Source organism: Octopus sinensis, linkage group LG10, assembly GCF_006345805.1.
Source record: "Octopus sinensis linkage group LG10, ASM634580v1, whole genome shotgun sequence".
Lineage (NCBI taxonomy): Eukaryota > Metazoa > Mollusca > Cephalopoda > Octopoda > Octopodidae > Octopus > Octopus sinensis.
The window spans coordinates 30,154,257-30,170,996 of NC_043006.1; the positions used below are offsets into that span (position 1 = coordinate 30,154,257).

Sequence of the window (16,740 nt, forward strand, 5' to 3'; positions counted from 1 at the left end):
CTCTCTCTCTCCTGTACTACTTCCCCTTGACAGCTGTCTTTCATTCTTAACATTGCACCCTCAATCATATTTACCACTGACCATCTTTGTTCACCGTTCATTACATTCTCTCCAATATATGTATAATCATACATGCAATGTGTATTACAATTGTGCCTATATATGTACAATAAGAACTTGCTTGGATAGTTTGGTTTCTGGGTATTTATTGAGTTTATAACATCTGTATTCTTTGAGTCGGTTCTCCAAATAGGTCCGCATAATCTCTGGTTCATCATCTGAAAACTAATTAGGTTAAAACATTGTTTGTAAGTAAAGAACTTTGATTAGTTTATACAAGTACATAATTTATATTAACTGGAATGTGTTCCCTAACTTGTTCACACACACACACAATTATTATCATAAATGGTTCCTTTGTCCTTTTCTTCATGATAGCATAAACCAGAAACATTTGCAGTATGGCAGCTTTCCAAGCAGTTCAGTCCTGCAAAATTTATAGTGTGGCACCCATGCTACACCAGTGTAGCACCATGACCATTACTTGCCAATTCATACATTGAATAAGGTGTATATGCTATCTAGGGACCATTTAGTTCTGAATATATCCAACTTCAGCAAGCACAGCCCAGTGCTAGCAACATGACACCAATATGCAAATTCTTCTTCAACTAATTAATTTTTCAAAACAGAATTACCTTCATATATTGTAAGCTGAGTTGTTCACTAGTTAGAAGCTAAATAAATATATCATTCATACTAAAGTGAAAAATAAAATTTCTTTAGAAGAGTGGAAGTAACAAGCATTTTATTCATTGAAATACAACAATAAAAAAAAAACAGTAACATAATAATAATAACAACAACATACCAAGAGAAATCCAAGAGTCTTTTTATTAAAGGTACCAAATCTGATTGATTTGTCAAAGAATTCGTGCAATTGCTCAAGAGGACGAAGTCGACTAATGAAATTATCTTCTGGTGCCATTGAAAGCCACCAACCTGGAAAAGAAAATTAACTTTTAAACAAAGAATTTATATTACAGTAATCCCTCGACAATCGCAGGTGATACATTCCAAAAACACCCCACGATAAGCAAAAATCCACGAAGTAGAAACCAATAATGTATACTCTTCTACTTGTTTCAGTCATTTGACTGCGACCATGCTGGAGCACCACCTCTAATCGAGCAACTCGACCCCGGGACTTATTCTTTTGTAAGCCCAGTACTTATTCTATCGGTCTCTTTTGCCGAACCGCTAAGTGACGGGGACATAAACACACCAGCATCGGTTGTCAAGCAATGCTAGGGGGACAAACATAGACACACAAACACACACACACGCACATATATATATATGTACATATATATGACGGGCTTCTTTCAGTTTCCGTCTACCAAATCCACTCACAAGGCTTTGGTCGGCCCGAGGCTATAGTAGAAGACACTTGCCCAAGGTGCCACGCAGTGGGACTGAACCCGGAACCATGTGGTTGGTAAACAAGCTACTTACCACACAGCCACTCCTGCACCTATTTATTATTATTATTTTTATAATTTGTTTATATTCATTTCATTACAAATGCAAAACAACACCATGGAGGAATTGATATAAGCTTAAATAATAAACCATGGTACGGGAGGGGATAACTGTATATGGAGTAAATACAGCAGTACAATTCTCAGTGAACATTAAATCCTGTAGCTCTGTTTTCCAGAGTTTAGTGAAAAAGTGATGAAGGCTGGCAACAGAAACAACAAAAATATTGCTTCAAATAAGTACATGTCCAACTGTACCAGCACAGAAACATGAGCATAAAATGAATGACTGGGAAGCACTCTGTCGGTTACGATGATGAGGGTTCTGGTTGATCCGATCAACGGAACAGCCTGCTCGTGAAATTAACGTGTAAGTGGCTGAGCACTCTACAGACACGTGTACCCTTAACGCAGTTCTCAGAGATACTCAGTGTGACACAGAGAGTGACAAGGCTGGCCCTTTGAAATACAGTTACAACAGAAACAGGAAGTAAGAATGAGAGAAAGTTGTGGTGAAAGAGTACAGCAGGGATCACCACCATCCCCTGCCGGAGTGTCATGGAGCTTTAGGTGTTTTCGCTCAATAAACACTCACAACGCCCGGTCTGGGAATCAAAACCACGATCCCATGACCGCGAATCCACTGCCCTAACCACTGGGCCATTGCGCCTCCACAATGAGCTTATAAAACCAGACTTCAGATTGATGTGTCGGCTGCGCCATCTGGTAAAATACTACAACTAATATAATTTAGATAGCAATTAACACACCCCACAGAGAACTTATCTTCAGATGAAAGTTTGGCGAGGACAAAGGATGAAGAATAAAGGACAACAACAGATGCAGTATCTCCAACTCGAACAGCACCATAAATGGGACATAAAAACCATTGAAGCTTCGTGATTCTGAGAGGAAGGAAGATGGTGCAGGTAGCTCATTCAGGGAGCAGAGGCTAGTGTAGAACTAGAGGAGGAGAGAGAAAAGGAAACAGTACACGGTACCATAGGACTGTTTATGAAGCAAGTCTAACCTGGGGCCCACACCACAGTAATACACACGCAATCAACACTACCTCTACACCCAGTCATACATACATTAATTAGTATGCATAAACATTGCATACACATACACACACACCCAACAACCTACCCATTCGCTTTTCACACGCAACAACAGCCTATACATAGCATATGCATACTATATATATCCATGTACATATATATACACATATATATACACATATATATATATATACATATATATATATATACACACATATACATATCCATGTGTGTGTGTATATATATATATATAAAAGAGAGAGAGAAAGCGTATGTTTTTGTGTGTGTGTATATATATATATGAGAGAGAAAGAGTATATGTTTGTGTGAGTATGTGTATATAAATCAACAAACACACACCAAAACAGAAACGCATACATATTGTAGATACACACACACACACACACGCAAACACTAATGAATGACTATACACTGAGGTAAACAAATACACACATATACATGCGTGCATGCATGTGTATACCTGCATAGGTGTGTGTGTGTGTGTGGTATATAAACAGCGATTTTCTAGCACACATAAGACATTCAGAAAGCATGGGGTTAGGATTACACAAATACATAAATCACATGTTACTGCAACTAGATAAAAGTAAGACACACACTGGGAGGTATTACACAGAGAGATGAAAGTGTACACAGAAAATACAATATATAAATATACAATATGGATGAAGAAGGTGAGAAAATACATGTGGGGATAAAAAGTGCAATTACAGTGTGAGAATTGGTCTGCAAAATTCAATGCAAGAGAGTAACCTATCAATACAATATTAATAAGGTGAATGCAAGGCACATGTATATAGAGGCCAGTGAGTGAGATAAAGGGAGAGCAGAGGACCAATGGGCATGTATATAGAGGCCAGTGAGTGAAATAAAAGGAGAGCAGGGGACCAATGGGCATGTATATAGAGGCCAGTGAGTGAGATAAAGGGAGAGCAGAGGACCAATGGGCATGTATATTGAGGCCAGTGAGTGAGATAAAAGGAGAGCAGGGGATCAAAGGTCATGTATATAAAGGCCAGTGAGTGAGATAAAAGGAGAGCAGGGGATCAAAGGTCATGTATATAAAGGCCAGTAAGTAAAATAAAGCAAAAGCAGAGGACCGAAGGCAAAGAGATGAAATTGCAAAATAACAGTAATGAAAGGTGCAAAAAAGTGTAAGAGAAATGAGCAAAAGTAATAAATCCAGGGCTGTAGACCAAAATATGACAAACTCCAAAGTTCTTAACGGCATGAAGCTCATTAGCCAACAGGTAATGTAATGGTTCATAAGATAAATTTTCTTTGATGTGAGCCTGAAGAAATCAATTTTAATTTTGAATTTAAAACATGTAGCAGTTGTTGTAGAAGGTTTAACTTCTCAGATAAACAAAGACAATATTTGAAGCCAATGATATCAACAGATGCAGTGTCAATTATTGACCAGTTAACATTGTAGTTTAAGATAACTTTATATTTCAAACTCCAGATATGCTTGGAGTGTGTAATTTTTCCTATTTTATCTTCATGTCCTAATGAATAGATATGTTGGTTATATCTGAATTTAAGTGTATTCCCTGTGAGGCCTTTATAGCATTTTATATGCTTGCTGTTACTAATGTAGAGTTCAGCAGAATTAACAACACTCTTTCAAAGGCATTTATAGTATAGATGGCACATGATGCTGCGAAGCAACCATTGAGTTAAAGAATCATGTGCTAATTGAGTATGTTAAATATTTCCTATTAATTATCTACATAGCTGTAACTGACTTTAATGTAATTCTTATTAAAAATCTTGTAGAACTTGTTATTATTATTAGGGAGTTGCTCCTTAATTAAGTTTAGAAAGGACCAGGCAATATTAGAACTAACATCTAAACTGAAAGATGGATTGAAACATATAACCTTCCATCTTCTGGGATTTTTAACATTAGAAGTACTTTGTCTAGTTATGTATTAAATCTTATCAGCGAAGCCACTTCTACTTAAAGCTTCATTATAACACTTTTCAGTGGTAAGAAGCTTGCTTCCTAACCACATGGTTCAGGATTCAGTCCCACTGTGTGGCACCTTGGGCAAGTGTCTTTTATAGCTTCAGGCCGACCAAAGCCTTGTGAGTGAATTCTGAGAACGTGTAAATATATACATGTGTGTGTCTTTGTCCTCCCACCATACCCAACACTGCTTGACAACCAGTGTGTGTTTACATCCCTGTAACTTAGCAGTTTGGCAAAAGAAATTGATAGAATGAGTACTAGGCTTTAAAAAAATAAATACTGTGGAGGGGGGTCAATACATTCAACTCAAAACCCTTCAAGGCAGTGCCCCAGCATGGCCACAATCAAATGACTGAAACAAGTAAAAAATAAATTTATTTCCCAACATAAAGTGGCAGTCCTGATCAGGACCAATGTTACTGTTATTTAGCCCCAGGAAAACATCATCTCCAGCTGGCTATCAATGCACTAACTGCATCCTTATATTTTCAGACAAGGGAACTAGTGTCCCCACTCAGCTCAAAGCAGTAACATTGGTCCTAACCAGGACTACCACTTTACATTGGCAAATAAACTTTACTCTATAATACTGTTGCTGCATGTTTCTCTGTTTATTCTAAAAATTCTCTTACTGATATTTCTAAGCTATTTTCTCAGACTTTTGTGATGAATTCATGTGAACTGGTGAAAAATTTCTTATTGACTCACCACCTCCGGTACAGTAGCCTGTACTTGCTATATTTGGGTGGAGAAGTTTCTATTATCATTATTTCAAATTGCTTGATCAGTGAATTATTTTCACACCAAAACTACATACTCCAAAAGTCATTTTGTGAGCTTGTTGTGTTAGATTAAGCTTTACTGAGGAGACACATTAAAACTGAAATATACCCTGGATTGTCATTATACTTACCCTCTACATACCACCATTTAATTTTTAATGAACCTCAATTTGAAGTTCCAGCTTTTTTATTAAGTGTTATTAACAAGAATTGTGAATATGTGTATAATACATATCATCATCATCAAGTGTTTTAAATTCGGGCTTTGTCCCTTTTAACGGGAGTGGCCAGATCTACCTCATTGCCATAGCAACCATCCTCACACCATCTCACCTGGTTTTGGGCATCCTCCTTCTTCAAACCAACCCTCCCAATCTCCTCTTCCACCTGTTCCTCAGTCTACCTCGCTTTCACACTCCATTTACCTCAAACGCAATCACCCTCCACAGAACATGCTCTTCATCCCTCCTCAAGACATGCTCATACCACCTCACTCCATTTGCCCTTACCAACCATTTCATCGATTCCTCCAACCTCAGCATTCCCATCAAATCCTTAGTCTTCCTCTTATCAAACAGCTTCAACCCACATATGTGTATAATACAATATCTATGTATAATATTAATTGAGTAAAAATTCTTTTGGTTCACTACATAAACTAGTTTACGCACTTAACTATATACTTATCAATATAGCTGCTTTCAGTTACATGGATCTTCTGCATACAATAGTAACTGTTCTCAATACCATGGTGGCTCTGTGTACAGGTCAGCTGAAGAAGTAGAAGTTTAATGAAGTCCAAATGAACGCATTTCGAAACTGTGCTTTTAACTGAATCCGTAGGGAGAGTTACAAGGATTAGTTTGTCCAGACAAACGGTCAGGACACAAATTGCAAGAAAAGAATAGCAATGTGATGTATGACAGGAGAACTTGTGAGTGATTTTGACCAACATATTGAAATATGAAACTTACCATCAAAACAATGGATTGGATAATTGCACAGAAGTCCTCCATCAACATAATGTTTCATTGTTCCATTATTGGCAGAATACTTTGATGGACGAAAGATTACAGGGATGGACATTGACATACGCACAGCAAGGCGTACAGGCATATTTGGAGTTGTCTTTGGGTGGCAATATTCAACAGCCATGTGGTTAACATTAGTCACAACCACGCATAATTCTCGCTTATGATGTTTGTAGATCTTGGAGAAGAGAAGAAATGAAATCAACATTTGAGTTTGGCATGAAACTTGATTAAAAAGAAAAAAAACATTGAATATGTATTTACTATTTGAAATTATTTTATTAGAATTTTACTAATTTTTTCCTTCCAAACCAACAACAGTATATAATTCCAGTATATTTTAGTAATCTTAAAGGAATGTCAAGTAAAATTGATTTTGGACATGAAATAAAAGTGATTCAAACCTGATATCTTCTTGTCCTATAAATCAAAAATTGGTTTCAAATTCTGGCACAAGACCAGCAATTCGATTACATTACTCAACTGGCATTTATTTTATTGACCCAAAAGGATGAAAGCTGAAGTTGACATCAGCAGAATTTGAAATTAAAACATAAAAACGGACGAAATGCTGCCAAGCATTTTACTTGGAATGCTAATGATTCTACCAGCTTATCACCTTTATAAAAATCATTAAAATACAAAACATTTAATATAAAAATTCAAAATCAACAAAAGATGTTTATATATTGGTTATATGTTTTATATTCTTAATTGTCATCAGGAAAGCTTCAAATATCTTTATCAATCAGTTCAGTCCACTGAAAGAAGAGATTATTAAGTAACATTAATGAGTGAAGAGTATGAAGGCAGTTTATCCAGGATGTATTCCAGATACATTTCTTTTTTACTATTTCGATGTATTTCACATCTCCCTCTCTATTTAGAAATATTGGATAATGTCACTGACATATGTTGACAAAATGATGTTCTACTTTAATTTATCTAACTGTAAAAGAAACTAACTTACTAATTTGCATTAATGAGCTAATTAAGACTCATTTATAGTCTCATTTCTATTTGCCTCTGTGTTGTCACTTAGTTCAGGAAACTTTAGAACAGAAACTATAGGGTTTAAATAGTAAATCATAGAATGATGAGAACTTACAATAAAGATGGAATGGTCACAGATAGAATATTGGTTGGTAAATCAAGTTCAACTCAAAACAGTATGTTGTCTTAGTTCCTGTGAAAGTAGATTGTTCTTAGACATTTAACTATCTTCACAGAAAATCCAAACATGGACATGTAATGTGAGTAGTGTAAAATAGATTAAAGTTTAATGGTGAATTTATTAGGAACAGAAGTTGACTAAGAAAACTTGAAAAGAAATATTGATATCTCACAGATGAAATAACAGTGACTAGATCTCACAGATGATATGGTACAAGATCATGATACATGGAAAGTAATTGCATTGATGACAATAAAAGTTATGACAACTACAACACTGGTAGCTAGTGATGACACTGATGACAACGATTGGCTAATGATATCTATTTCTGTACTAATAATCAACCAGAAAGTTAGAAAACACTCACCTCCCAGAAAGTAACATCTGCATTGCCAGTTTTTTTTTCAAGTACTTTTTTAAACCATTCTTCAATTCTTTTGCCATGATTCCAGCCAAAGTTCTTGATTAGGTTTGGTAAAAGGCTTAAATATCCCCATTCATGATCTACAAGAAAAAAATTAAAGCAACAATGTGACAGTTGATTATAGTTTTGGTAACAAGATATATACATCTTCAACTGCTCCAAGCGACAAATGTGAAAATAAACTTCTCTAGAAATTTAATCATCAAACATATTTGTTGTAGATTCTTTGTTTGGCGTATGCTCATTTTCATAAAAAGTGGTAAAGTGTAGTAAATAATTTACATTATCCTAATATATAACTGGTACCTTTTTTATTGAACAAAGTAGCATTAAAATTATAATTTAGTCTCAGTAGGAATTGAACTTAGAAATATAAGAGTTAGAATCAAATGTCTTCTAATACAGCATCCTAGCCTCTGAACCATAACTATTACATTATATGCATACAGGGAACATAGTTGCTTTCATTTAAATGTAGCAGTCATATCTTCCTCAACAAGTCTCTAACTATATTTTTAAAACGGCACCTATATCTAAAGACTTAATATAGAAGTAGAAGAGCTACAGCTCATATTTTCAGGTAACTGCTAAGCATTTGATTGGTTACCTGTGTCATGTGACATTACAGAAAACCCAACCTCATTCCTCTGTGCAGAGGCAGCAGTAGATTATGAAAGAATTGGATCAGAAAGCAAAATAAACATAACTACTCTAATGACTATATATAATTGTGAAAATCAGTCTTGTTCATAGTCACAAACATACTGAGATGAGGTTGACTAAAGGAGATTGCTTGTTATAATGATTTCCATCGGCTTTGAGATGCTACAAGTGACTATGACATATTGGGAGTTGGTAGGTTGAAGAGTTTGCCCTTTTTAGGAATGAGATATAATTATGTGTTTCAATAAATTAAAATAAATCTCATTAAAAAGACATATTTGGTGAGGACAGAAGCTGGCTTTGGAGGTCAACTGTTTGTAAGAAACTGCTAACCAGTTGCCTCATCAAATTTGAGTAATTGAAGGTACTTTCATACTTGAGGACTGTGCAAGATAGAGGCAGAAGAGGGGAAGCAGCGTGTGATTTAGCTTTGTCAGCAAGATTCTACAGATTCAATTTGGTTGATGAGTGGCTGGTAGAGAGTTTGCATGCAAAGCACTGAATGAAGACATCCTTTACATCCCAGATAATATCTTAGTTCTCAGTTATTGATAATGACTGACCTTTCCCTTGTGTTTTATGCAATAAGCTTTACCACTGAATCATAGCTTCAAGTGAATTGGAAACTTGAAGTTGTGGGCTTGTTGTGTAACTGATATGAAGAGTTGTACCAAAAAAGATGCTGTGAAATCCTAATACTCCATAAAACTACATACAAATACGACCATCACTAGCTTGTGATATCAAGACTTTCATAAAACCAAGGTTTGATACAAACACAAATAGCATTACTTTGATAAAGTATCTTCACCTTCCATAAAAGTATTATATTGATATCCCTAATATGTGAAAGCCACACCCTCTCCAAGTAATTACAGTACAATATTAATATCTATATTATCATGTGATAGCTGCATCTTCCATCAAATGATCATAATTATTTAACATCCCTTTTTCTATGATGGCAGGGGTTGGACAGGTTCTATGTTTGTTTTGGCCCTTTCTAGTGCCAACCACTTAACAAACCACTTACATGGCACTAACACCAATGGGGTCACCAAGTAACCACAAGATAAGACCCCTCAACAGTAGTATATCAATATCCCTATTATGAATATGATGGCCGCACATTCTGCTAAAATGTTATAGTAGTACTTACCAAGCATCAACTTGCCAATGTCTTGACCTAAGTAGTCCAAGAGCTCATCACTTGAAACGCCAACACTGATTAATGCAGCAACCATTGCCCCAGCACTTGCACCAGCTAGGCGTTTTATATTATTTAATACACCAAGTTCTTCAAGTACCTAGAAAACAAAAGAAAACAACAGTTCAGTTTAAAGAAAAAGAGAATAACAATAACAACAACATCATTGTCATTGTTAGCAACATCCTCCTGACCTGTGGAGAGCTACACAGAGCATGCCAGAATATCATATTTCTACTCATCTCAGTTCTGAAAATAGTTTCATAGGTAAGGTGGCGGTTGACAATTTCTATTACTGCATCAAAGTTCTCTGGAACTACTTGCTGATTGATACCTACTAATGCATTAGCAGGTTGTGTTTCTGCTTCCTGTAGATGGTCTGTGATCAACAAGCTCAAATCCATTTCGTTACTATTTCTGTCAGACTTCTTAGCCTTCCTTCTCTTATGACAAACATGCTGGTCTGTCCAGTGGGTGTTTCCATTTGGATGCATCATAGGTGAGTTTCTGATTGCCCTGTTCAGTCCTTGATTTCAGTTACTTTTGGATTTTCTCTATCCTATGAGCATATGGTTGCCAACATGCATCTGGCATGGTTTCGTTTATCAAACAATTTTTTAGCTCTCTTTTCTGGTTGAATCATCCGGGATGATCTGATTGTGCATTGTTCCTGCTGATATTGGTCTCGTGTTAGGCACTGGCTTCACACTTGTCTTATAGTGTGCACTTGCATTGTAATTCATCATTCCTTTAAGACTCTCTTGTTGTGGATCTTACAAGGAGTCTTATAGGAATGCACAGCAGACTCTGTTTGCAACGTATTGGCCACTTGCTGGTCAGTTGTTTCAAGCGTATCCCCCTGCCCAGTCTAATGAGTATTTCATAATCAGATCTTTCTCGTAGGACTTTCTTCTGAAGGTGGGAGATTGAGGTTTGCATGGCAATGACACCTCTGGCTGCACTGTTTGGTATATAGTTATTCAATGGGCAACTCATTGCTTGCTTTAAAACCTGCAGACACCAGTCTCCAAAAACATCTTGCTTCCTTGAGGCATGTCATTTAAGAGTTTGTATTTGGAGTATTCCAGATTCATAACAACTTTCAAACCATCTTTGATGTTTTTTTTATTGCTTGGTTGATACAATCTTCTGTTTTGACTTTGCCTGTATAATCAAAGAGAGTCATATCTGTATCAGATTTTTCTTTTTAGCATCAGTGAAATCTTCTGGAATGAATGCCAATTCTGCTTGCTTCATATACTTCTCAAATCTTTCAAGTATCTCAGTGGTGTCAGTACCTTGACAGAATGGTCCTTGGCTCCTTATAGAGCTGTTGTGTCTATCAATTAACAGTTCAGAAACTCATTGGTAGATGAAATGTCTTATTTTCATAAGTCAGGACTGGATTGAATTCAAAGGGTTATAACCCTGCTATTAAAGTAATATCATATGTACATGGGCGGACCAGGGGGTCCCTGAGAAGCATGTCCCCCCCCCCCCTCAGGAAAAGAAGTGTGCCCTTCTAAATAATGTTATTACACTCTTTCCTCCTGGAATTGTATTCTATCCTGACTTCATGCCCTCCCTTTGAAAAATTCCTGGGACTGTGCCTGCTGTAGATTAAACAGAGACCAGGACACAATGCATCGTCAGGGATTATGTACCAAGGGAACATTACAGGAAGAAAGACTCTCTCTCTCTCTCTCTGCATTTCAGGAGTCCACAACTTGTAAGAGTGTTCAATTCCTGTTCTATGCAGGTAACAAAATCGTACAAGGAAGATAACTCCCTATGGCGATTCACAGAACATGCCAGAATATCACATTTATCATTCTCAATGCACAGTTTATTTGGAACTTGGTATTTTTTTTCTTTTCTCTCATCTTGCTTATTTCCATTTCAAGGTCCTTGTATTTTGATTTAATTTTTTATGCATCATTTGATCAAAGTATCTAACAATTTATAGATTTTCATTCCTGTCTTTGCTTATGGCATTCTGATGGTTTGCTTTGATCTCCTTGTCAATCATATTCTGTATCATCATAAACATAGCTACGACTTTTTCAGGTGAGTAAGAGCACTGGAATGTCTGTATTAGGCATATTGTTGGCAGAGAAATAATTAAAGGAAGTGGGGTTATCAGTATATGATAGAATAATTAATCTCAGACAAGTGACATGTAACAGAAATATTGATCTTTGAACATGTAGCACAAGCATTCACCATGAAGTTTATCAATCCAAGAAGTTGCTCCACCCACCACCTTCATTCTAACATTGGTCCCCACCCCCTGGTGGACTGTGGGATCCAAGATTTAGTGACATTATTTGCTTAGGATTGTTGGCGATTTTTCACCAATAGTAACTAGCCAGCTCTTTCTCGTCTGCGGTCTTTGGTACTTCTTGTCTTTTCTGCTGCACTCAAAGTGTTTGCAGCTAAGAGAGTAGAGATTCCTCCGCTATCATCATCATCAAAACATCTGTTTTCCATGCTGGCATGAGTTGAACAGTTTGACAGGAACTGGCAAGACTGGAGAGTGCACCAGGCTCCAGTCATCTGTTTTGGTATGGTTTCTACAGTTGGATGCCTTTCCTAACACCAACAACTTTACAGAGTGTACTGGGTGCTTATTAGTGGTGCCAGCACAGGGAAAATACATGTGTGTGTGAAAATATTCTAGCCTCCACGACAATCTCAAACTACAATATTACAGAGTGTAAGGTTATGCTTTAGGACATCTGTGAATTTCAATTGTGGTCTTCCATAGTAACATTTTCTTGTATTTCAGAATAAAAAATGGTCTCTGGTAGTCATTCATTATCTATCCTTTGAGCACAACCAATCCTGTAAAACAGATGTGTGATAATCATTGCCTCAACCGTTGTCTTTTCTGTTTGTTCTTGGAATATTAAGCGTTGCTTTTCTTTTGCTTTTGGTTAATTGCAAGAAGTAGATGAAATTTGGTGTGGTTCTGATAAGGAATCCACATTTTACAAGCATAAAGAAGTGCTCTGGCAACTACTGCTTGGTAGAAATTATCAGCAAACATCTAGCTTTCGAAGTGGGTTCAATTCTCAGACCCCTGATGGTCTTCCACACCATAACAGAAGAATTGAAGAAGATAATTATTTGTGGCAGCTCCTGTATGTTGAATCTTTTTATCACTCTCCCTCTCTCACTCTTTTCCCCTCTTCCTCCCTCCTTCTCTCATTATCTAGCTCTACTGGTTCCTATCTCTTTTTCTCACTTACTTCCTCCTCCATTAATCATTGATGATACACATCATTCTCTCATTTTCATTACTCCTTTATCATCCTGTCTCCTTTCCCCTTTATGGTTTCCTCACCAAAATTCAGCAGATGGGTTTCTATATCAGTCTTTCGATATTCCCTCTTCTATCACCCTTTTACCCAAGTTCTTTCAGTTTCATCACTTTCTGGGTCAGTTTGATTTTTAGTCTTGCTGAAGTTAAGACAACCTCTCCAGTGCTGGTGCTATGGTATTAGGCGGCGAACTGGCAGAAACTTTAGCACACTGGGCGAAATGCGTAGCCGTATTTCGTCTGCCGTTACGTTCTGAGTTCAAATTCCGCCGAGGTCGACTTTGCCTTTCATCCTTTCGGGGTCGATAAATTAAGTACCAGTTACGCACTGGGGTCGATGTAATCGACTTAATCCGTTTGTCTGTCCTTGTTTGTCCCTTCTGTGTTTAACCCCTCGTGGGTAGTAAAGAAATAGGTATTAGGAAAGGCAAATGGTTATTAAAAAGTATGTCAAAATTGAACCTCTAAGTAATTATGTGGTCTCTAGCCCATCTATGGAAGCATTAACTTCAAATAAGAAATTAGTGGGTACTGATGACTTATCCAAACTATGACAGTACAGAAGGCACACACAAAATGATTATGATGATGACAACAACAATAACAATGACATTGATAATAATGATGATGATGCTGTATCCTATGTAAGCTTTCAATCTGCTTTAAATAAATGTAACTCATAGAAAAACATAAAATCTCACGTGTAAACAACCACAATAAGCAATGCCTTTATTTCCACCACCTTCAAACACCAAATTCTCAAAGGGGTATTCATAGTCTTTCAAATCTATAAGTTGTGCTTTACTAGTATCAGGGAATTCCATGGCAGAAGCACTCATTTTTCTTGAAATGCATTTTTCCTCCTCACACATAACTAATTCATGCAATTCAGAATTGGATTTGGACTGATTTAATTTTCCACAACATTTTGTAACATTTCCCATTTTACTGAAATAGAAAATAAGATAGCATTGATTATCCAGTTCAATACACATCTCCTTTTATCTTATACATAATCAACATCAAATGAAATCAAATCACAATCAAATGGAAATTGTAGTTGTGGTCCCTGTGCTGGTGGCACATAAAAAGCGCCATCTGAACATGGTCGATGCCAGCCCCCTCGCCCTGACTGACTTCTGTGCTGGTGGCATGTAAAAAGCACCATCCGATCGTGGATGATGCCTTTCATGTCACTTCAGCCAATTGACAAGTGCCGCATGAAGAACTGTTCTGCTTTTAGACAAATGCATTGTCAGCACAAAGATCACACCCTGTTTACATGTAGGAACACCTTAATTCATATTGATAGATGTGTTAATGTTTTGTAATGATGTATTCTATGTAACATTCAACAACACAAGCAGACAGAAATCACCATTTACCTATCGATAATATTGCAGTCTGCACTGTATTCATACAGTTCACACGCTGCTTACATGTAGGAACATTTTCTTAATTCATATCGATAGATGTGTTGATGTTTTCATAAGTAGATTGATAATCTACATGTTTTGTAAATGTATTGATAATCTACATGTTATTTTATTCTTAAATCTATATGCAAATTTATTTGTATGTCTACTATAAAACTAAATGTCAGTCTTTTTCTACATTCATTGTAAATCTATTTCAACACTAGCACCCCTGAGGGTTATATTCTCTGGGAATGCACAAAAGCCCTTTTCAGAGTTATTTACTTTGAATTGTTATTATCTCATATCTAATTAGCCTGTTATTATGTAACATGCTTCATGATTTTGGTATACATACCTTATTGGTATTTCCTCCTATGTTCTATATACTCTGGGAATGCATTAAACCCTTTCCGGAGCTACTTTATTTGAATTCTTACTATCGGATAACTAATTTCATGTTATTACTTAATTGACTTCATGATTTGGGATTTCCTAAAAATGAGATCCTATGTAAAACAGTTTGGTATTCTCTGTAAATGCACAAAAACCATTTTAAGGGCTATATACTTTGTATTGTTGTTGTTAAAATAGTGAAACAATTATGAGAACAGAACCGAGGGTTAAGCCCCGCTTTTCTAGGAATTACCGGGTATATCAGCTAGTATACATATATATATATATAAGAAAATATAAGTTAGAGGTTATGCAACCATCTAAGGGATAGATGTATCCATAGGCACTCCTGGTGTATTGCCTCATTATGTATAGTTCTAGCTCTAAGGTATACAGTAGTAGGTAATTTAAGGTAAAACCATGGTTTAATATATATAGCAAAAGAAAAGAAATGGAACAATAATTAACCATGAGAAGTTGATTATTGGTATTAAAAAGTCATTATTTAATTGTAGTTCGGAACCATTTACAGCTGTTTCTTTTTATCAAATCGGAGTAAATTTACATTTACCTTGTTACATTTAACAAACATCTTCAATAATCCTAAACATATACTAATGACTTTACCATTATATGATACAGATTAAACCAGTGGAATACCTTGGATTATATAATACCTAATGAAGATTTGACTTTCTTGAATTAACTGTGTGTGTGTGTACATACATATATATATATATATATATATATATACTAGCAGCATAGCCCGGCGTTGCCCGGGTATGTAAGAGCCCCTAGTAGGCAACGACTAATCCCAATCTAGTCCTTTCCCTCTAGGGAACGAAGGCGCATGTGTAGGTTGCAATGTCTTCTCTTCACTCGAATACTTCTGTGTATACGATGTTCCTAGCTGTCCCTTTGGGCGATAAAATGGTCGAGTTGTGTCCCCTAGAGAGAAAATGTGATAAGCTTAGATTCTCGAGCCAATGATGAATTTATCGATTTTTTTCAGAACTGGGGGAACTTTTCAAAATTTTCACTGCGTTAGTTTTGAATTATGACATTGGGTTATGTGTGTGTCAAGTTTCATCAGAATCGGTTGAAAGCCGTGGTCAGGGTGAGGGTACAACCTGACAGACACACAGACAGACAAACTGCCGTTTATATATAGATATATATATATATATATATATACACACACACACACATTTTCCCATATATATATATATATATATATATACACACACACACATTTTTCCATATATATATATATGTGTGTGTGTGTGTGTGTGTGCGCATGCATGTATATATGTGCATGTGTATATATGTATATTGCCATTAGGAAGGGGATCCAGCCATAGGAACCAAGCCAAAACAGATGACTGGAGCCTGGTGCAGCTCTCTGGTTTATCAGCTCCAGTCAAACTGTCTAACCCATGCCCAGCATGGAAAACGAATGTTAAATGATGATGATGATGATTATTATATATATATATATATAATATATATATATATATATAAGGCGCAGGAGTGGCTGTGTGGTAAGTAGCTTGCTAACCAACCACATGGTTCCGGGTTCAGTCCCACTGCGTGGCATCTTGGGCAAGTGTCTTCTGCTATAGCCCCGGGCCGACCAATGCCTTGTGAGTGGATTTGGTAGACGGAAACTGAAAGAAGCCTGTCGTATATATGTATGTATGTATATATATATATATATATATATATATA

The 16,740-nt window shown here is 36.4% G+C and overlaps 1 protein-coding gene across 3 annotated transcripts in view; it reads right to left on the reverse strand.

Moving 5' to 3' along the window:
- The window catches only part of LOC115216174, a 46,842-nt gene that overhangs the window by 20,791 nt on the left and 9,311 nt on the right, over positions 1 to 16,740 (reverse strand). For all 3 annotated transcript variants that reach the window (XM_036506478.1, XM_036506477.1, XM_036506476.1), the window contains exons 2-7: positions 13,903 to 14,149; positions 9,832 to 9,979; positions 7,953 to 8,089; positions 6,355 to 6,589; positions 872 to 1,002; positions 182 to 285 (exon numbers count right to left, since the gene is read on the reverse strand). In XM_036506478.1, coding sequence (XP_036362371.1) covers positions 182 to 285; positions 872 to 1,002; positions 6,355 to 6,589; positions 7,953 to 8,089; positions 9,832 to 9,979; positions 13,903 to 14,145 — 998 coding nt within the window. In that variant the 5' untranslated portion in view covers positions 14,146 to 14,149. The remainder of the gene's footprint in view (positions 1 to 181; positions 286 to 871; positions 1,003 to 6,354; positions 6,590 to 7,952; positions 8,090 to 9,831; positions 9,980 to 13,902; positions 14,150 to 16,740) is intronic.